Raw genomic sequence first — 21,691 nt, 5'->3', positions numbered from 1 at the left:
TGCATTCCCACCTGTACTAGGATCTGATCACCCAAAGACGCTTGTCCATGCCAGGTGTGAACAAGGCCATGAGCTGAAGCGAGGTTATTGATCGAGCTTCAACAGCAGAGCGGCATGAATGTATTCATGGTGAGTTTATCTATTGTGTATATCTGTCTGCGTCTGTGTTGTACTGGGTGTGAAAACAAATCTTCCTCTGGGACAATAAATCTAATCTAAAGAACCCGACTGTTTCTTGCACTTCTGAATCCCATCAATTCTCAACTCAAAGCTGGTATTCACAGTGTCTGTTTCTTGCCTGGGCTCACCCACCATCCTGAAAGTCTCATCACTGTGAGGTTGCCAGTCAACCAGCAGAGCCTAAAGGGACCCAGGAAACCCAACCGCTCTCTAGGTGTGTCTGCATGAATCTCACCATCATGTCCCGAGTTGAGGAGGTGTTCTCCCAGGTCGCAGCCGAACACCCTCTCCCGGAGGATGCCTCTCTGCTTCAGCTTCTGCTTGGTGGGCCGGGACTTCATGAAGGTGCGCAAGAAGGTGATCAGCTTCCCGTGCTTCTTAGACACTGAGGAAGGAGGGAAGGAAGGACACATCTTAGATGTCGTACACAGCTGTGTACTACTGTACAGTAGGTGTGGGTTTGACGCTGGTTGTAGTAGACTGGAGTGAAACCCCACACAGGCCGCTCAGGCTCGTCCCATTGTACATTTCAGCTTCATTCTAATGAAAACCCTTTCCTTGAGGCGAAGGCTTCGTTCTTAAATGCCACCTCCGAGGCAACTACAAAGGAATCCTCCACATCCAATACTAGTATCCTGGTATCCAGTAAAAGAAGAAGGAGAAGAGCTACTTAGAAACCCAACCTGCATTAATCAGATACTATGTCTGGGAAAGGGTGGTAAGCTTCTTAAACTATACACCGGGTTTTTTTCCCCCTGCTTTCGGGAGATGTGAAAGGCTATCAAAGTTAACCAAACAATCTGCATGTTTCTGGAGGAGTCTCAGGGGGACAATGGTGCTGGCTTCAACCCCGGATATTTGTTCAAAAACATCTTGTGAGTGAAAATCAGAGACTTTTTTCACTCTGTCTATTTTTTTACTTTACTCTGCTATACAGATAAAAACTTGTCTGAAGAGAACATGATTTTTTTTGGGAGAATGCAGTTTGGTTTAAGTCGTCTATCAGTTTAAACAGACACAAACATCTAAATTATAATATAATAGTATAAAACACTTCCGCTGACTGGCCAAAGAACACATCTAATGCACGGATGCAAATCAAACAAATGTCAAAGTAGATTATTGATCAAAACAGTTTGACTGCAGGGTTAAAAAAATGACTATTTCACTATGTCAAAGACCTTTACATGGCGGTGGTGTGATGAATAAACTACACGCATTATGTTACGTGTTGTGGTTTCTTAAATATGGGCGCAACTCAACTTGTTCCGCAGAATGTGATTGGTTGATGCCTTTATATCCTTTAACTGTGGATCTCAACAGGATCATTCCCAGGTGAACTGCCCTTTTCTCTGTGAGTTTCATACCGTCACTGCCTGGTAAAGCTTTCCTTTCAGACCCAACTCCTCTCAAAGAAAACACATTTTCCATTGTAGCCATCTTTCCTTGCCTCTGTGTCCTCTCGCTGCCAGTGGTCTGCCCTCTGCTCCTGCTGTCTCTCTTTGAAGTACTCCACGCAGACTTTGACCAACAACTCTTCCTAATATTACTCTGCAGTTTTATACTCTCGCATTCAACAGCACAACTATCCTTTCTGAATCCCAGAGAGCGATAAAAGAACGTGAAGCTCAGGAGCATCACTCTGAAACACGTAAACTGACACGTGGTTTTAGTAAGGAGCCCGTGCTGAAAATGTACCACTGAGGACAGTATTAAAAACATCCATCACCTGTCCGATCTGTGATCATTGTGCTCTCAGCCATCCAGAACTTCACGAAATCTTTGAAAAGAGCCTGCACAACATCCAAAGTGGAAAAAATGATGTGATCAGTTTTAGTTTTTTAGATTTATATTCCAGGGCACATTCCTTCAACTGATTAAAAACAGTCACAATCCTTCAACTTCCTTTATGTGTTTCACAGACCTGACATCTCCTGCTGTAAACTTCCCACACACACACACACTAAAGAAGAAAGCATTGAGAATTCAATTCAAATAAATAACTAATTGGCTGTGCCAATCTCAGCTCCCGTCTCAGTACAACAGAAAGTAGGCCACTGCTTACCAAAGAAAACAACAAGCTGAGGTAAAGAAAACTACGGCTGTGTGTTTGCAAGATAACCACAACAACAATGCAAAAAACAGTGATGGCAGTGTCTTTACTCAGAGCATACAACACACACACACACACACACACACTTAGGTAAAAACTAATGAGGCTGCCTGTCTGGCATGCTAAATGTACAAGATGGAGTGCAGCACACGTAATTGACAGTCCGCCGCGTACATTTAGAATGTAAACATCAAGAGTGGCGTAAAGCTAATGAGCTGATGGGAATGGAAAGTCGCTTTGTAGCAGAATTCATTTAACATCTTCTCATTGTACGGGCAGAATACTAACAAAAACCTGTGCATACAGAGAAATGTTTAATACATTAGTCATGGTCAGGCAACTATGTGTAGTGGCTCTCTTCTCTTTTGCATTGTGGGTAATGATTGTGGCGTTTTAATTTGACAAAGAGGTCGAATGTGTGGATTGATTTTGATCCACAGCATCCATTCTTTCCATTTTAAAAAAGGCATATCTTTTGCTTCTTGGTCAAAACCTCTTTTGAGGACGGAGGAGTGTGGAAAATCCGGGGTTCCGTCCTAGTGTGGACATGTGCAAACGGATACTACTACCTGATTGGGTCTTAGCAGTCACGTGTCCTTCCCTGATTCCCCGATCACATGACAATTTTCCAGGTCTACCAGTGAGTCGTTTCATCACGGATGACATATTTCAAGTGTTGGTTGCTTTGTTGTCTATACTAGCAGCTGCTGTGCAGTAACAGTTTTGCAATCTACCTCCTTGGCTCCTTGGGGCATCACAACACTCGAAACACAGCGGGAAATTCAAACTGCCATCCTCTTCCGTTTCATTAAAACATGATGTGAATGGGTTGGATGCGATTACATCATCCATCTCAGAAATCTGCATGCCGTGAGAGGACAGGTTTTGCTGGAATGTGATCTGTGGATCCGCCAAAAGCTGTTTTAACAGGACCAAATGTGTCTTTACTCTGGTGAGCCCTTCAAAGTCAGGTCTCTCTGGGAATAATGCAGAAAAGATTTGTTGACAATCATGTAGGTGATTGAATATTATGAGTCTGAGAATGTCTGCAATTTGTCATGTCTGAAAGATCGCTTTACTAAAGTAGTGTATACTTTACAGCCAGTTAAGCAATTCAACAAGCCAACTATATGACCTCATTGAAAAAGAAGGATATTTGTCTATTGAGAGGCGACTGCCACAGAGATAGTGTTTGCATTGCTTATCAAACTGAAAAACAGAACACCAACACTGTGTTAACACCCATTAACTTATCCTTACAATCTCCCGTGGGTGTTTCTGGGTGGTGTTTGTCGATAGGAAGGCTGTCATGGCCGGCAGGGACCTCTGTTTGGAAATGAGGGCTTTAAGTGTGCCGGAGCAAAATGACGTATTGTTCAAACTCTCAATGCAGCACGGGATAACAACTTCAGCAGATGGAGGAGAGGACCTGCATGGCTATGTTCGATTATGATGGTTCAACTGTAACCCACATCAGAGAAATGAAAAACAGAAATCATACCAAAGTCATCAGTATCAGCATTGAGAAATGCTGATACTGATTTGAAAATCTCAAACAAAAAGTAACAATTCTTCTTGAAGGTTTACTTCACTGAGCCTCGAAACTATGGCACTGCTTTGTCATATAGACATACATGTTTTACATTTTGTGAACTATAGATTTCAAATGTTTCTTTGCTAAATTAATTACTCCAGAGCTACATTTAACACACACACACACACACACACACACACACACACACACTTAATTGTTTCCTCTAATGGAAGGAAGATGAGGAAGCCATATTTTCCACCGATTTTGGGGGCTAGGAAATCTCTTCCATCTTTCCAAAGGCAGTCTCCTCACATTGTTTATCCCCAGTAGAACTCGATACGTGGAGCTAAACCTAACCGCACCGATCCGTGTAGAAAGGAGAAGAAGCGGTCGTCCTATCTTACCTATGTGGCATAATAGAGCTAATACAAACAATCTCCAGATATAAACGCATTCCTTACCGTCGCTCCATATCGCTGGACTCGCTGTGTGGCTTTATGACAGGGTTTCAAACTAGGTCCAAAGAACAATTAAATTACTTTAAGTATCTTTTGAACCGCAAACCTGTACAAAGTAGCGCTAAAAATCTCCGCTGAATAGCGCAAACACGACGATGTCACTTCGACCGAGTGAGAAAGTTTAGACCCAACGAGAACGAGAGCGGCGTCGGCTTTCCTCTTCGCTCAGTCAGCCAGTATCCTCACAGAACTGCAGTTTACAAGCCCATATATGCTGCTTTCAGGTGCTCTCGGGAAAAATGGAAATTACCGGATGTTAATAGCACTATTACAAAGCTGCGAGTATTATTGAAGCAAATTCTATACTGAATAAATGCAACGAAGCGGGTGGGGACCATTGCCAACTTTTAGTTGGTATAATAAAGCAAGGATACAAGCTTGGCTATAATATTCCAGACTGTAAATGAAGGCAGCACGGACGACAGGCAGCCAAGTGGCAATTGCTGGTGGTCCACTGAGAGGAAAACACCCATCTGCACATACAATCCTAACCAGCAGCATCCCTGCGTTTCTTCCCAACATATGTGAAGGACAGCCTCGCCTCAACTTGAGATCAGCTCTCCCTGAGGGGCCTCCTGACGCCCTGAAAGCATTATCTCATTAACTCTGTAACTAGCTTAGTCCCTTAGCAGGCATGTAGAGTCAAAATAAAGTCTAATTTGTTGTTGGTCCAGAATCACAAGACTTTACTGAAGTCAGCCGGTTTCCACTGCGTCATGGGATCGTTTCAGCTTGACATCATTTTGACAAGTGACAAAGACAAACATTTCTTTGGGCTGATCCTCAAATTTCACTTTGCATGTAGTTTCTGATATTAGCCATAGTGATCAGTACTCAGTATATTTATTCAAGTACTGTACTTAAGTACAACTTAAGGCACTAGAGATAGTTGTATCCAACGTTTCACAAAAGAACAAAGACTCAGTCCAAAGTCAAAATCAGAAATACAAATTTGTACTTCTGACTTCAAAACTTTTGATAATAGTCCTGAATTTTGAATGCAGGTATTTTACTAGTAATGGAGAATTTAAATTTGACATTGTTTTATTTGTACTTTTTATTTAAGTAAACATCCTAACAGCAACCAACAGATTTGATGCTTTGACAAAAATATTAATAATTAATAAATGCATTCAATTGTTGTATTCAGCTCGATGTTTACATTCATATTGAGTGTGTTTGTAGGGAGGAGATGAAGGGCCGGGCTGTCAGCGTTTCCAACTCGGCGACTTCCTCCCCAGTTTCAGCGACTTTTCGTGCTAACGCTGCTAGCTACTTCCATTGGAAAGGAGTTGGCAACACTGGGCTGGATTTTCCAGTTTGGATCATTTTTTTAATCTAGCGTACTTCTGCTGGTTTCTCCAGTGCTGCCGACCCCAGCTTCAAGTAAAAGATCTGAATACTTCTTCCTACGTGTATTTGTGCTCTATAACATTAGTTTTCCTCTCTAATATCAGCCAGCACTAGATCCACCCACTGGGGGAAATGACTGAGAAAGTCAAACTCGTACAAGTTTGTCCTGTGCAGCAGCGATTAGATAGTCAGACTGTATGTGTCCCACACTAGGACGCAGTGTCGCAGGACAGATAGCAGGATACAACTTTGCATACAGAGTGAAACCTCTGACCATTTTCTCCCTGAAACTCATCTCTCATTCATTTGTAAAGTTATTTTTACCGTGACATGTTTGTCATGATACCTTGAGATTTATTGTTCATTGTTAGAACCGCGGGAGGCAGATTGGTTGTCAGAGACATGGTGGAAACAGAAAAGCAACAAGTGGAGTTTGCTTTGAGGTCAGAAGACTATTCGCACCTGTACAGGAAGCTCCTGCCCGATGTCAGATACCAGAGGGCGAGAGCTTGGTGTTACACCAAGTGTCGGAAAGCTGCTATTTTGCATGGGTGTGAATGATCCATGTCACTCCTGGGAGGCGACTAGGAAGTGTTTTTTTGAGTTTCAATGCAAAGGAGCGGAACGCAGTGCTGCCTGAAACACAAGCCCTGCTGTAAATCTGTATGTTATACCTGCTGGTTAAACGCCGGTGAGCGATGAAGCTTTGCAACAACACAATTTGTCTTCGGAACAAGACACCAATACCCGCAATAATGATGCAATACAACTCAGTGTGATGCAGCTGCAGACTTTGATTGGCAAATGTTTCGCAGTGAGTCCACTTAAGGGAGCAAAGGGGTAAATAAATATATATATATATATATTTTACTCACTCTGTTTACAACACAGCCCGAGTTGTTGGTATGTAATCAGAAGCAGCCCTCCTCCCCCCACAAACAAAAGGTGCGGCCTATGACTTGAAGCTACAGAGCAAAACGTTCCACAAGGGGCCTTGCATAGTTTCACGGAACCGGAGCACCAGGAAATGACAGGAGGACAAATCTTACTCTGTCTCACGCATTCTCTCTCCGGTTTCCTTCGTCCTCTCTCCCCCTCATATAACCAGCTGTCTTCACAGCTGCCCAAATCACTGGTCCCCAGACACGACGAAGGCTTGCGCTGAGGAGAGGAACAGGGCTCTACATCTGGGTCTGATACTAGTAGGTCTATCGAGCTGTCTGGGGAAGAAATATATTTTTCATCCCAAACTCTTTATCTTGATGTCAATAAAAGAGTCTATTTTTTTTTACTTTGAAGAGAGCAATCTCTGTTCTCGGATTCCACTGAGAAACATCACAACATGGACGACTAATAACTAGCTTCTCTGGTCTCTGTTTTAACTGGAGCAGCGCAGCGTGTCAGCAATTTCCATGGCTTTGCTGAAAAACAGCAAAGGTTAGTGGTGGAGCAGAGTGGATCCAGAAGCAGAAGCATACACATTTTTCCAATGCTGCGTGGCTCCCTGCAGGAATGTGCTCTTTCCGTCACCATGGAGAGCAAGACAGAGATTCTTACTGTTGCGGGACAAAGCTTGGGGCTCAATGGATGGGTTTACAGGCCCCCTCATTGTAAAAGGATAAAAATAAATCAAGGCCAGTCGAGGCAGGGGTGCCGCGGTCTTTCAGCTCCGACCAAACAGACGCACACAACAAACACAGCTGCCCCCCGTCCCTCGTCCCCTGTCCAGCCACGGCGTACATTGCTTGGAAAAGTGCTGAAGTAACCCCTGGACTCATTTGCATGCACCTTGAGGGGTGAAACTGGAAAAAAGGAAGGATGAGATTGTTCTCTATTTGAGAGGAATGCTCGAAAAGGGTGGTATTTCATTGTTACTCCACTACATCTCATCCCAAAAACGTTGATATACTGTAAAAAACACATACAACATACAACAGTATGATGAGAAAACTCTTATTATGTCAAAGGAATCTGCAAGAGTTTAGGCAACACACTTAACAGGGGAATATGGCAACTGTTGCATCACACCTTTTCTTGAATGAGATTGGAGCAATTAAAGACCCATTTCCACACATGCTCAGATAGATGTTTTACTGGTCCAACGACAGAGTGTTGAGATAATGTGGAGAAGTGTGTTAAAGGTCACGGACAGCACCGGGTCGTGAAACCTTGTAATGCAACACCAAAAAGTGCACAACATTTTCCTGCGTAAAGAGTGACCTGCTGTCACAGGTACAGACGAGACATAGAAGGAGTGCAAACACATCTATGGGTTGTGGAGTTAGTTTTTGGTTAGGGAGTGGCGGGGCAACACAACCAAATGATTGTTGTCTACCTGAACTTAGGCTGTAGTGGTTTAGCGGGTCGGCCACCCATGCATTGTCCTGTATTACACTCTCCATCTCCAAGTCTGCATGCAGCCCGATGGACAGATGGACCCACAGACAGATGGATTGGATGGATGACGAGAGACATGAGAGAGCCGGCAGAGGGAGAGAAGCACTTCAAGTTAGAGAACAGGGCATCGGTGTACTTTGGATCTGTGAGGTCAGTGGCTTTGCATAGGAATGAATGACACTTTGAGGCGGAGGCAATAAACTGCTCTGTGACAGTGTGCAGATAAAAGTAAAATGCTTAGTCATAAGGTACACTCAATTAAAGAAACGTTGCTTTCATCAATAAATCAAGTCTTGCTTGATGACATTACTTTAATTTAACTCTAGAGTTTATAATCCTTAAGACTTTCTTGAAAACACACCCCATTTCTGCAACTATTTATGGTCAGCATTATTTTCAGCAGTAACAATTTAGAGCATTTACATTCTGTTCTATCTCTAGTAGTTTTCATCGTCTGTGGCAGGGTCCGCCATTTAGTTTGCCCTACACGAGGGAAGCGAGGCAATATATAATCCAGCGTTACGATTTGTAATTTGATCGGATCGATATCAGTCTCAATATTTGCCACGCCCCATCAGCTACGTCAAAGGGTTAGCTTGAATGTTTTGAAGTGCGGTTAAATGAGGTACTTCTCCATAGTCCGTACAGCAGATGGAGTGTGGAGAAACAGAGGAAAAGCAATGTTCTGCAGCAGCAACACGTATTTTAGAATATTTCATGCTTTACCTCGCCATCAGACAATACAAAATCAGCACAGAAAACCGGAGTTTCTGGTGTACAGCTGCTTTGATCAGTTGTTTGTGATAGTGTATGACAACAACACAAACAAACAGTAGACAAGCAACTCCTGTATTTTGTGAGATACATATGTCTTTTTTGTTAATGGAGTCTCGTGCCTTAAAACAAAGATACCAGAGCCGTCAGTTCTCCGTGTGAAAGGGCTGTCTGACTGCCAGGTGAACACATTCTAAATCGTATTTAGACTGCGTGTTGCTGCTGCACTAATGTCTGTTTCTCCAACCTCACATCTGCTGCAGGTAAGCCTCATGCAACCCCACATCAAAACAGCCCAACTTTCCCTTTAAGTTACTGCTGATGCAAACCCAACATTTCCTGCAGCTGCTGCCACTTTAAAAACACTGTACCTGTGAAGCAGTCACAGGAAATGCAGGTTTGTCAACATTTTTTGCATTTTTTGGATCAGTTTGAAATATTTTCAGGTGGGCTGTTGAGTAGCTGCAGGTGACAGGCTGCACACATCCAACTACTCAGCAAGCTAACAAACAATGTTTAGCTTTTCTCTGCTGTGGAATAGATCAGAAAACTACAGCAGAAAATCAGATGGAGGTTGCTCATGGCATAACGTAAAAAAAAAAAGGCCAATTATTGACCATCTTCTTTGTTAAAACAATATAAATGTGTTAGTCACAACTGTAAAATAAAGATGCACTAGTTGCTCTTCAGTTGTATTTCTGACAAATGAGCTGTTTCAGTAGTGTTTGCTGGCCCCAGGATTCGGCGACCTGTAGCATTAAACCACACCGCAGAAATCAAATCCACCCGGGACCAGGAAGTCTTAAGGATTACAACTTTAATTACATCAAAACAATATGTCATACGAGTGTGCAAATGCATTTTTGTTTTTGTGTGTGTGTGGGAGCTGAGTGTATGCGGGGTGAGAGGACAGGTGGATGAGGTGTGTATACCAGCACGCACAGGGAGGGAAGAGACTCCAAGAAGCAGGCTGCAGGCCAGAGCAGGGGGAGGCTGAGGCAGAGGAGTCACAGTCAGATGCAACAAATCAAGACACATGCTAACGCTCCTGCACATCCAACAACAGCATTAATGAGCGCAGTGCCGACAATGAACGTGATCCAGGATCTGCTCATTTGAAATAATGTTAATATTACCGACAACAGGGCATCTGCAGGTTATAGATATACACATATTTAAAAGACATATTTCTTATTGAATAAACCTAAATAACAGAAATGAGCAATTCAGGCGAAAATCTTTTTTACATTACATTCAGGATATTCGAATAATATACTTGACCTGCGGATACTCAAGTGAAGAGGGAAAAAAAAGAAAAAGCATGATTGACAAACTAGGACACATGCAAAAACAAACAGCGACAAGCATTAAACCGTTGCTCAAAAGCAGGGGGGTGGGCAGGCAGAGCGAGTCGTGGGCCGCGTGGGGGGCGGGCTGTGCGTGCACAGAGACAGTTAACTACGCCACGAGATGCATTTTTTGTTCAGCCACACAGTCTGAAAGGCTAAAAAAAAAACTTTGGGTTTGAACCCCTGATAGGCACGTGGGCATCCAACAGCCCCCGAATCCCCACTGCCTATAATGGCATCCCTTTCCCTCGTAGTTGTGGATCTGGTGGTTTGGGGTTTTTTTGTCTTCTTTTTTTTGCTGTGTCATCCCTTCATGCATTTTTTGTGAAGCTTTTGCGATGGTTAGGAGCTCCTCAGGAGGCAGCGGGCGGTTGTGTCAGTGAGTCATATTAGTTAGATCGATCTTTCGATTTGACGTTTCAGTCAGAAGGGCTCGGGCATAGCAACAGGACGTGAGCTGCCATTTATTTTCCCGCTGCAGTCTGCGACGTGAAGAATTGAGGGCAAAGTTCAAGTTAGTCTCAAGACCGAATGTTGCCACGGGTTCTCTTTGATTCCAGGAGGGTTTCTGTTATTTATGTGTCCTTGACACTCAGGCGCGTGCTGAGGAGATTATCTGTTTGCTCTGGACAGCAATAGATTAGCACCGTAGTTTGCATAGCGCTGCTGAGTCAACATAACGTGATTATATCTAGGGTCAGAATGATGTGTTTCCTTTCACTGTAACATGCTCATACATTCTAGTTGTATTATTATATATCTTTTACTCTGATGAGTATAACGTGATTTGGTTCTTTAACGGGGCTATTTATACTTGTAAATTGAGTTTTCAGGCTATATCTTCACCAACTGCATTTCTCATTTCATTTGTGAAAAGTTGTTAAACGAGAACTAGAGCTCTTGTTGTTAACACACACACACACACACACACACACACACACACACACACACACACACACACACACACACACACACACACACACACACACACACACACACACACACACACACACACACACACACACACACACACACACACACACACACACACACACACACACACACACACACACACACACACACACACACACAAAAGAGTGTTTTAATACCTGGTTTCGGCACAGTGTTGGTCATGGACTGCGGCACTTTATCGTTTATGAGCTCCACGCACTCGCTGGGAAAGAAGCCAACCTGGGAGGGGAGAGAAGCAGGCAGTGTGAGGTGGGAGGAAGTACAATCACATCTAGATCATAAAATGAAGACAGAGAGAGAGAGACTGTTGTTGGAAGAGGAGGAGGAGGAGAGGGGGGGGGATTGGATGCGGTTCTCAGGCAATCTGTATTGCTTTAAGTTTCCTCATTGAATATTATCTCTGTAGAATGAAAACACATCTATGCATGATTTACTTCCTCTTTTGTTTAGGGGAAGTAACCTCTTTAAATGTGCATGTGGCACCTTTTCAAGTCAATGATGAATTACATTCGTTTTGAATTAATTTATTAACAAGGTGGGTTTAAGAAAGATTTCTGGTCCTGTTTAAAACATGTCCCGCATATCTGTGTTCTCTTAGACGTCGTACTATTACTATAATACAGAAAGAGGAAAAGACGCCACACTGCTGTCCAAACTTTTCACAAGAATTGTGATAACTGGTAAAACATGCAGATATGACTTTACGCAACTTCATCTATTATGACTTAACTCTCTCAATCCCAGATCATTATCGATTATTTCTTAGAGTGGCCCTATTCTTTCTTCATAGTTGCAAAAGCATTGCTTTTGAGATTGCGCCCTCGGCATTGTTGCATTACTTTAATGTTGTTATTGTAAAAATTGACATGTTCTAAATAGTAAGGGGGATGTTTCCCCTGCAAGCCCCTCAAAGCCCACATCAATGCCACACATGTCCTGTTTGAGTTTCAGTCAGCTGTGGCCACCATGGGCTCATAGTTAACGTCCATCAGAGGGAGAAGCTGGCAGCACTACTTCTTGTAGGCAGAAAGCCCCCCCCCCCCCCCCCCGCCCCCCCCCACACACACACACACACACACACACACACACACACACACACACACACACAGGAGAGAGGGCAGTGTGGGGAAAGGGGGCAGCAGGTCAGAGGACGGTCAGCCAGACTTGAGCCTTGAAACCGCAGGGCGCTTTGTTGCTGCACTGAAAAGATTCTGATTGGAACTAATCCTGTCAAGACTGTTTGAATAATAATGATGAAAACTGTATTTACACAGAAACCAGCAACCACAGCTTGGTTGCCGGTTGTCTCTGCGTTTGCTCGATACACACTTTACACAGTTACTACCACACACGAATATTCCGCATAAATATCTAATGCTTATGTTTAATTATTAATGCAGCAGGATTCACAGGGAACACAAATTACGGAGGTCTGATAGGACAACATCCAAAGTCTTTTTAGCACTTAGAGGGTTTCCCTGGACACTGAGACCACTTGAGCTTCAGTGAGGAGGAGGAGGAAGGGAGGGGGCGCACAGTTCAGGTTTTTCTGACTCAGCATGCTGACGCCTCATATCATCTTCAGATAAACTCTGGGGCAGAATGCGTTAAATCAGGCCCCAAAAGATTAAAGCCAGGTTCAGGGGGGCTTTAGTTCTGTGGTTAAAAAACCCAGCCCTCTCATTTATTTGAATATAATTGGTCTGATGGATGCCAACAAGCCCCAGCAGTCAAGTTGTAGTTTACTTCCATGTCCGTCCAGATGATGATCTTATCCTATTATTAGATATTTGTGTTAAATTGTCGAGATTAGCGTAGGTTTTGTTGAGTTATGGCCGAAAAAACCCACCAAATTATAATCAGTCTATCCTTGAGTGAAGATGAGATGTTTGTGCCAAAAGAAAGACTGGTAGCTTACTTTGTACCGGTAACCACATTTACCTTGCGATCAATCAATGGCAAACAATAACGTGGTAGCTTTACAGAGATGGAAAAGCCTTTAAACGCACTAATGTGTTCCTCCAGATGGACTTCCTGGATCATATTTCATGTCACGCTCAACAACTTCCCCTCCCACCAATACTAACGTTTTCTGTTTCAACGCTCATTTAGTAAATCTGGCCCTGAGGTTTGTAATCGTCTGAAAGTAGCCTATGCACACACAACATTGACATACACTGTCTTGATCTATTATAGACCTCCATTGCAAAATAACTAATACACAATGTAACAGTTTGTTTTCTTCCAGTCAAAAAAAGGATTATGTGTGATGAGTACCTTGAGGACATAAACAACGACATGATTCTAAGGGGGAGAAAGATTGGAACAAAAGCTCTAAAACATCAAAAGTTCCAACATGTTGCAGATTCTAGGGAAGACTGTTGGAATATGAATCAGTCCGGCGTTACAGGCGGCGGCACACACCCCGTAATCTACTCAAAAGCTTCTCATGAAAGAGGATTTGGATCGCTTTGTTTTCAGACAAACTCTGGGAGTGTTTGAAATGCAACGTTCTCTCCTCGTCCTTGAAACACCTTGAGTATAAACCTCATCAAAAGCTCACAGCCAGAGAGGAAAAGACAGAGAAAGATAAAAACACGTGTGTGTGCGTGTGTGTGATTTGGTTTGTTTTATGCTCCCAGCATGCCAAGTGTTGTGTGAGCTTTGTACCTGGAAGCCATGCTTGCCTCTCCACCAGGTGGTGTCTTCTTTCGGGGGCATGTCAATTACAGACACAATGTCGCCAACCTGCCGAGAGAGGAGAAATATTCACATCAGTCATTGCTCAAATAAAAGAAAGTATTTAACAAGGTTTTAACTTTCAATTGCGAGAGCATCTTTTTGTAAAAGATGCAGCTGGTAACTTTTAATAAAAATAGTTATTATAACTATTTGCTCAAACTGTCACTATATCCTGACAGAAGTACACGAGACAGATAATCTGGGGGAAAGTATTGGGTTGCTCTGCTTTCAAAGGAAAACAACCAATCAGAGCCGTGGAACGCAGCTGTCAATAAGTGGTCAGGAAGCTTGTGAACTCCGATTAAACTAGAACACAGAAACTTATTTCAGTGTATTGTTAAGCTGGAAAAAAAGAAATTTTGCTCTGCTGTTGAAAGCAGCACCGCCCACCAGCTGGAGAAAACTCTCATTTTACAGCGAAACAGTAACTAAAAAGGTTTCTGAAAACATTTGAGGTGAGATGGGATCTGGCTAACGCCTTCAGGAGCACTAAAGGAGGCAGAGATCCGTCTCATGTAGAGATCAGTCATTTTTATTAAAGGAAACAGTTGCAGCTTTAAGAATTGTTGTGCACATGTCGAGCACACCTATAGACCTATTTAGCTGCCGAGTTTGCTCATGGTGAACAGAATCAGAAGTTTTCATAGAACAGGACTCAGTCTTAGTGTGTTGTTTGGTGCAAAGAAATAAACATGTTAGAGATAATACAACAACAAAAGTAAGTACTCCAAACATTCAAGAAGCATGAATAAAAACAACAGAATTTAAAAGAATAAACTATAAATGAACAATTTAACAATTTAACTGTTTTGACAGTTCTAACATTTGCATTTGAAAGAAGCTTTATTGCTCCATTGCTTCTTTGTCTAATTGAGAGTGTGTGTGTGTGTGTGTGTGTGTGTGTGTGTGTGTGTACTGTTGTTGTCACCTCGAAGGACAGCTCGTCTGAGGCCTGGGCGATATAGCGCTTGATGACGTGGGCAGCAGCAATAGCTGGCACGTTGATGGACGACTCTTCGTGGACCAGCAGATGATTTCCCTTATTGTCGACCTAGTACACAAACAGACGAGACTTACACTTCAATTTAACAGTGGCATTCATTGGCTCATAAATGAAGGGGAAAAGACAGAACACGTCTTCCTTACATAATCCATGCAGTTTGGGTCACATGTCATTGTGATTTTGCTGCATTACATAACTCTACAGTGTTTTCACACAGCGGTGCAAAACACGGCCATAACTGCTCACTCGGCAACGCGGTTGTGGATACTTTGAGAATGACATGGTTTATTTTTAAATGCTTTATTATTCGTGCAGGTTCTGCGACTGCAAAGGCCCTTTAGTGAAATCGCCCTTGTGTGCTCCATAATGACGGACGACACTGCGCACTCACCTCCATCCACGTGAGGGCGGGCCCACAGTTGATCTTGTTGTCGGCGATGGCTGAGAGCCGGGAGAGGTAAGCCAACAACATCTGGGAAACGGACTAACAAGGCAGAAAACACACACAGGCCAGTTACTTCGGATGGTACCACTCACCACGACTAACTCAGCTGTTACAATGTGTGTTAATGATAACCATTTAAAAACAATCAGCTCCTTGTGCTATGTATTTCCTGAGTGACGAAGGCAGCTGATGACAGAGTGGAAGAGAAGTGCGCGGTAGTAAACCACTTGAAATGACATTTGCAGCCGTGACTTCAAATTACAAGGAGAACCTAAGTTCTCCACATTTTAGTTCACAATGACACTCAGGTTTACTGAGACCAATGGGGCGGACTGCAAGTCTGGGCTTAAGGATGTGAGCTCTTCTCGTCTAAACCTGAAGTTACATCACGGTTCACCGCTCGGCCCTCGTGCTGTTCGCTGATACTGGTGGAAACCCCCCCCCCCCGTGATGAACTGGTTGTAGCAGTTTGGATTTGATACCCAACCTCTGCATTCCTTTCAGAGCCTCAATCTGACCATAAAGGTTTTCATCCAGATCAGAATACATTTCACAGGCAGGCTGAAGGAGAGGGAGGGAGGGGGGGTGTATCTGGCAACATTTCAAACTGTTCATTCCAAAGACAAAAGCAATGTGGATAACAAAAAGCACAGTGACAGGTTTCATCTGGATAACAGAAACAAAGCAGTGTGATATGTAATGCGGCATATTATGTGTGAAAAAAAGGTCTTTCAAAAAGCCTTTACCTGTGGCCAGGATTTATTTCAAGATAAAATGTGAAGAAAAACGGGATCTAAATCCGTTAATCGACATAGGATTATGTTTTCTTGCAGCCCTGAATGCTTCAGTGTGCAGTTAAACATACGCCAACTAAGTGTGTGTGTGTTTGTGTTTGTATGCGAGTGTGCATGTGTGTGTGTGGGTGAGCATGTGCATGCATGAGCGTGCATGAGTGTGTTTTCACCGCTGACCTCTGACTGGTCGGTCAGACTGTCCAATCGAGGCAGCTCAGGCAGCTGTGAGAAGCGTCGGTCGTAGATGCAGAGGTGCAGGTGCTTGTCCAGGACCCGGAAATCTTCATAGCTGCGCTTCACAATCCAACTCCGACCCTTCAGGACGACAGCAGAAACACACGCATGTCACCAGCAAGGAAACAGATAAGATCATGTGAGGAATGTATCCACACAGCTGCCGCTAGGTAAAAGTGGAAAGTCGTCCCAATATCAATATTGAGGCATTTGGTTTTAAGTATCATCATATTTGATTTTCTCTACATTAAACATTGGACTGGCCCTTCAAAAGAAGTAATACACAGTCCCTGTAGAAACGCAACAGGCACCTTTACATTGTGTTTCTAAACAGATTCATGTTTCCTAACTTGTTTCCACACATTTCTGTACAATACGATAATCAACTAGCTGAATTTTTGTGGATCGTTTTAAAGGCTCTTCTGGGTCGGTGGGTCTGACATTTGAGTATCTCAGGGCAGCGTGCACAACAGCAACTCCGTAAACACAAGAAGCTTTCAAATGTATAAGAAGCTTTGTACAACAGCGATGCGCACAGTTTGTCCTCTCTGGTTTTACAACGTTCTTTCGCTTGGAAGGAAAAAGTAGATTTATACCGTACCGCATGCTTTTAAATGCATTGTGAAATGTAGCTTTATATTACTGCAACTACCCATTGCTTTGCTCTTGTTCAAAAAGCCCCATTATACAGAGCCCCATTGCCTCAACTGTCTCGTCAATGTTGAGTCTGTATAGTCAGGATTACAGCGTGGGAGCGATTATGTATATATATTTTTTCATCAGCTGAGCTTTCAGGTTCGAAATGGGCCTGTATTTCATGAGTCAACTACTTCAGGAAGGAATAATAAAAATGCTGAAATTCAAGTAATAACTGATTAAACTGCAAAAAGAACCTGTTGTGATTATAGTCTTTTTATCTGTCTAATAGAACCTTCTCTGGCTGACGCGTGTTCTTCTGGAAGTCAGATTACTTGTGATGTTCCCCAAGGGTTCTTTCTCGGCACACTGTTGTTTTCAACTTACATGCTTCATGATACGAAAACCATGATGTTCTCTTGAATTGCTAACTACAGAAGTTGTCCGGTACATTAATACCAGCCAATTCAACAACAAGCTGGCTGCTTGGTTGCAAACTTTGTTGCAGTGCTTTGTTTCGAGGACATTGTTTAGAATATCGTGTTGTTTTTTTTGTCATTCCTGTCTCCTGGTAATGTACATAAAATTATACATGGACTACTGCAGTGCACACATTTTTTTCCTTTTCCTTTATTTGCCATACAAATAAAGTTGATGTTATTACCATTATAAAACAATGACCTTATACTTTAACTTGATACCTGCTGTCATGTCATTATCAGGTGTAGCCTCCCAATGGCAGGCTTTTTGGGTTGTTAGTTTTGGTCAAAAACCCAGGGTCAGACATGGACACCAAACATGTTGTTGCCAGCAGTTGAACTTTGTGAACAACATGACAAGAAGAGCCCCCAGCCTCGATCAGCATAGAACCAAGCCCACTAAAACCGTCACTCTTCTTGTCTCTCAAAAGATATTAAAAAAAATGGCAATCAAGTCTCTCGTGGACTTGTATACTTTGATACTGAAAATGCCTTCTAAAATGAAGAACATCAACAGCTTACTGAGCCTGTAATCGTGAAATGCAGAGATTAAATGTCAACAGTGCAGGAGCAAACCGATCAATTCACCACATTAAATGTAACTTTTCTTTAAATAGAATTTCTTAGACTCCGCCGATGGATTCGTTGCGTCTCTTTCATCTCGTAAGACGGGGCTTCAAACCTCAAAACCCACAGAGAAAGACTAGCGGTGGAAAAAGTCCATGGCTTTGATTTGGCCTGGAAAGATCCGTCTGTACCGAGGCCAGGGCTTGTGCGACTGGGACCGCAGTGCACCACTCAGCCCACGGATTCTAGTGCCGGTGGAGACGCGCTGGGATGGCTCGGGGAACTCTTTATGCTGTCGTGCCCCACTTTCAAACAGTGCTCCTGGTTACCCCCCACCCGTCACCCCTTTCTGGGTCTGTGGAACCAATCTCACTTCGCTGTGCTACTTTCACTGTTTAAACTCTTTGCCAGTCCCCCCCCCCTCCCTTTCCAAATAGAACTAGTGTTCTGATGGCTGCAAGAAGTCGGAATTTCCAAGTAGACGGCCACATACTTTAGTGGCATTGCCAAGCTCGTTCAAGTGGAATATGATCTGTAGAGGGAAATGCATGAAACCAGAATCAAAAGTGTCAGTGGAGGCGTCCAGGGCAAAGCTTCTGAGCAGCTGGTGTGCATATGCGCTCTACATTAAGGCAATGCAATATTTGGGGTGAATCAGATTTCTTCCAAAACTATATGATGTAATCATATAGACCCCCATGTACACAGAACGGCCACTTTATGGGAACACCCCAAAAAATGCCTCTGCAAACAATTTAGAAAATTATACTTAGTGGATGCTGGCACCAACAACTGTAATGAATCATCATCAGAGTTTTCCAAATACTGAGGCATCTCAACAGAGAACACTGAAACCTTGATTAAAAAGCAATGGAAAAAACTAACAAAAACAGCTTAGATATGCAGAAACATGTGTACAGTACTTAGTAAAGCTCAGGGTTTGAAGATGTCGTTCTTCCTGTCAGACATTCCTCAGAATCTCTCGCCCATCCGGGCATTCGTCGGCCGCTCTTTTTCGATCCAGATCCAAAATTCCCACAGAACTTGGATGTCTAAGCGTTTCAGAAATGTTGGAATTTGAGCCAGCGCTCTCACACAGGGAGGACTGCTGGATATGCCACCGGGTCCTACAGAACCCCCATTTCCCAGCAAGTTTGTAGAGAAAAGTGAAAGGCATGAAAACATCTTTACGAGTCAGTGTGGGAGTTTGCATATGATTATATCCAAGTGTCCGCGTGCTGTGGGAGGTTAGGGTATGCACAGCATCTGTACTTCTGCATGACTGCACCATCAAGCCCGCTAGGGTCTTACCTGGCAGTATATGTGCACCAAGTACACCAGCTCCTTCGACTCATAGCCGTTCCGCGTCACTTCACACTGTTCATCCCCGAGGGACAGCTGAAACGACAAAGAGAGCTTTGGTTATTCCTAGGAAGGTAGTGGGATCAGATAGAGGCGCTGATTGAGAAAACAGACTTCAACGTCTTCCCAAACCCTTGGACAGGTCCATTATTGCAGACTCATGGTTGGACGGCAAAAATCTTCTATTTAAATTCTGCTCATGATCAGGCAGGCAGGGAACCGTGCATGAAACTAAGCAGGAGAATATATGTTCACCTTTTATTTAATGACACAGCCTTGACTGTTGCAGTCATAAGTGTAATATGGTGTAACTTTAATGAAGAGCTGGCACAAGATTTTAAATAAACATGAGCGCCTGTCAAACAGGGGAGGAGACTTCTTTTATTAACTGCAAAGCTACTTTCAAAGCAATATTAGGTTTCAGTATTGCCTTTTACTTCAGTTGTCCAAGATCTTACGTTTCATTTTCTGACATTTGCTTTCCAAAACCCATACAGACAACGTGTGGATGAGCCAGGCAGCTTTTAATCACAGTTCTGACCGATACTGCATGGAAAAAAGGCGGGGAGCAAAACTAAATAATACCCTTTTTCCCAACAAAATTACACGCAGGTGTTTTTTTTTTTTTTTTTTTTTTTTTAAAAATGGGAAAGTCTGTTAAAAATAGGCCATTTTGGTTCCTTCTTTTTTGTGTTACTCATTTAGCTCTCTAAGTCACAAACCAGAGCTGGTGATTGCTGGAAAAGTGGAAAGACTAACAAAGAAGGTTTATATGACTTTAAATGAGGCGTGTTTCAATAATCAGCGTTTTCTGACTGGAGTCTGGTGGCTTTGAGGAGAGTATATCAAATGTATGTTTTGTACGTTAATAGAGTATAATATAACAATGGTCCAAATCCCTGTTGATTTTATTCACTTCAACGCGGGTCAAATAGCATTACTCCGGAAAAGGGACGGAAATGAGCGAGTCCACCTGGGTGTCATGTTTCCATCGCTAACTGCTGCAGAGTCATTTGTCCCGGTAGTTAATGCTGATTGTCACCTTTCCCACTGAAGACAAAAAACAGATGTGTGTGGGTGTAAATGTTTTTTTGTTTGCCCTGTGGGAAAGGGGCTTAAGTGAAAGAAAAGGGGGACACATTTAAACATGGTGCAGCACCAGGAAGTGTATAAGATGGTGATTATACTGATGGGTTCCAAGTGGAACGGTGTGGGCTGCCCACATATTGATGAAATATAGATGAGGAAACAAGCATGATGCCGGAATGCTGGCACAGCCATCTGCTTAGTACAGAGCAGTAAACAGAATTATGGACAGTTGTGTGAGGGAAGAGGCTGCTGTCTTCGTTACTATTTTGTATGTTTTAAGAAGCAGATCTCAGTTAGGGTGCCCTACTTAGGAGAGAGAAAAAATTACTTGGAATTAGAAATGGTTGCAATCATTTTCATTATTTATATACAAAACCAAAAACATATATCACTGCTACATAGAACTACACCTGGAGCAAATAAACAAACAAAGCAATGTTAAGAAAGAGGCAAAAACATTTTATTTTTGTTAAGAATCCACATTAAGTACATTACAATGTACCTGGATCAAAATGGATTTAAAAAGGTGCACGAGATCTAGAGCTAGTATGTATCAACGTGAAAGAAAATCTATATTGGCGCCATTTCATACCATTGTTGTCAGTCGCACAGTGAGCTGCACTCAACTACCAAAGTGACGTGTCAGTCCTGCCATGTGAAGTTATGTCAAAGGAGCATATCCAAAATGTTGTACCACAACAAAGCTGCACAGGATGGTACAAGTTCATTAAATTCCTGCAGAAGAACCTCCTTTGGCAGTTTTATGAGCCCAGAAGTCATTATGAAGATATGATGTAGCGCATCGCACAGCCAGATGAGGTCTTTGCACATGTGCAAGTAGTTCCAGGTTGCGGGGAGTGTCCATCAGAAACAATGCTAATATTGTTCAATGCCACTGAAACTTGGCCTGGCAGTCCCCGCTCTTCCCGATTGGTCCATCTCTGAATACGCTGCAAGCATAAAAACTGTTTATGTGCTCCCATGGTCCACTGAACAATATTGTCAAAGCAATGTCATGGTTCCAGTGAGGGGAGAAAAACACATGGAAGTATTTTTGTTTCAGAGAGCCCTTGATTTAAAGACGGTTGTTAGCAGGAGGAGCAGCTTCACAGAACAACAATGCCCATTTCTGTGGCTGCGGTCTCTTTTC

General features: G+C 43.0%; 1 protein-coding gene across 11 annotated transcripts in view; it reads right to left on the bottom strand.

Annotated features, from left to right (window-relative positions):
* The window catches only part of arhgap32b (Rho GTPase activating protein 32b), a 93,953-nt gene that overhangs the window by 13,975 nt on the left and 58,287 nt on the right, over positions 1-21,691 (bottom strand). For 8 of the 11 annotated variants that reach the window (XM_034549770.1, XM_034549768.1, XM_034549769.1 and 5 more), the window contains 9 exons: positions 19,402-19,488; positions 16,352-16,489; positions 15,327-15,419; positions 14,861-14,983; positions 13,861-13,938; positions 11,328-11,409; positions 9,812-9,862; positions 8,034-8,108; positions 416-565 (listed from right to left, as the gene is read on the bottom strand). In XM_034549770.1, coding sequence (XP_034405661.1) covers positions 416-565; positions 8,034-8,108; positions 9,812-9,862; positions 11,328-11,409; positions 13,861-13,938; positions 14,861-14,983; positions 15,327-15,419; positions 16,352-16,489; positions 19,402-19,488 — 877 coding nt within the window. Of the gene's footprint in view, positions 1-415; positions 566-1,909; positions 2,318-8,033; positions 8,109-9,811; positions 9,863-11,327; positions 11,410-13,860; positions 13,939-14,860; positions 14,984-15,326; positions 15,420-16,351; positions 16,490-19,401; positions 19,489-21,691 lie in introns of those variants that run through there. The other 3 variants (XM_034549773.1, XM_034549774.1, XM_034549778.1) reach the window with 3 other exon arrangements.

Source organism: Cyclopterus lumpus, chromosome 14 (genome assembly GCF_009769545.1).
Source record: "Cyclopterus lumpus isolate fCycLum1 chromosome 14, fCycLum1.pri, whole genome shotgun sequence".
Taxonomy (NCBI): domain Eukaryota; kingdom Metazoa; phylum Chordata; class Actinopteri; order Perciformes; family Cyclopteridae; genus Cyclopterus; species Cyclopterus lumpus.
Note: the sequence above shows the minus strand (reverse complement) of the source record. Positions and strands in the feature narration are given on the sequence as shown.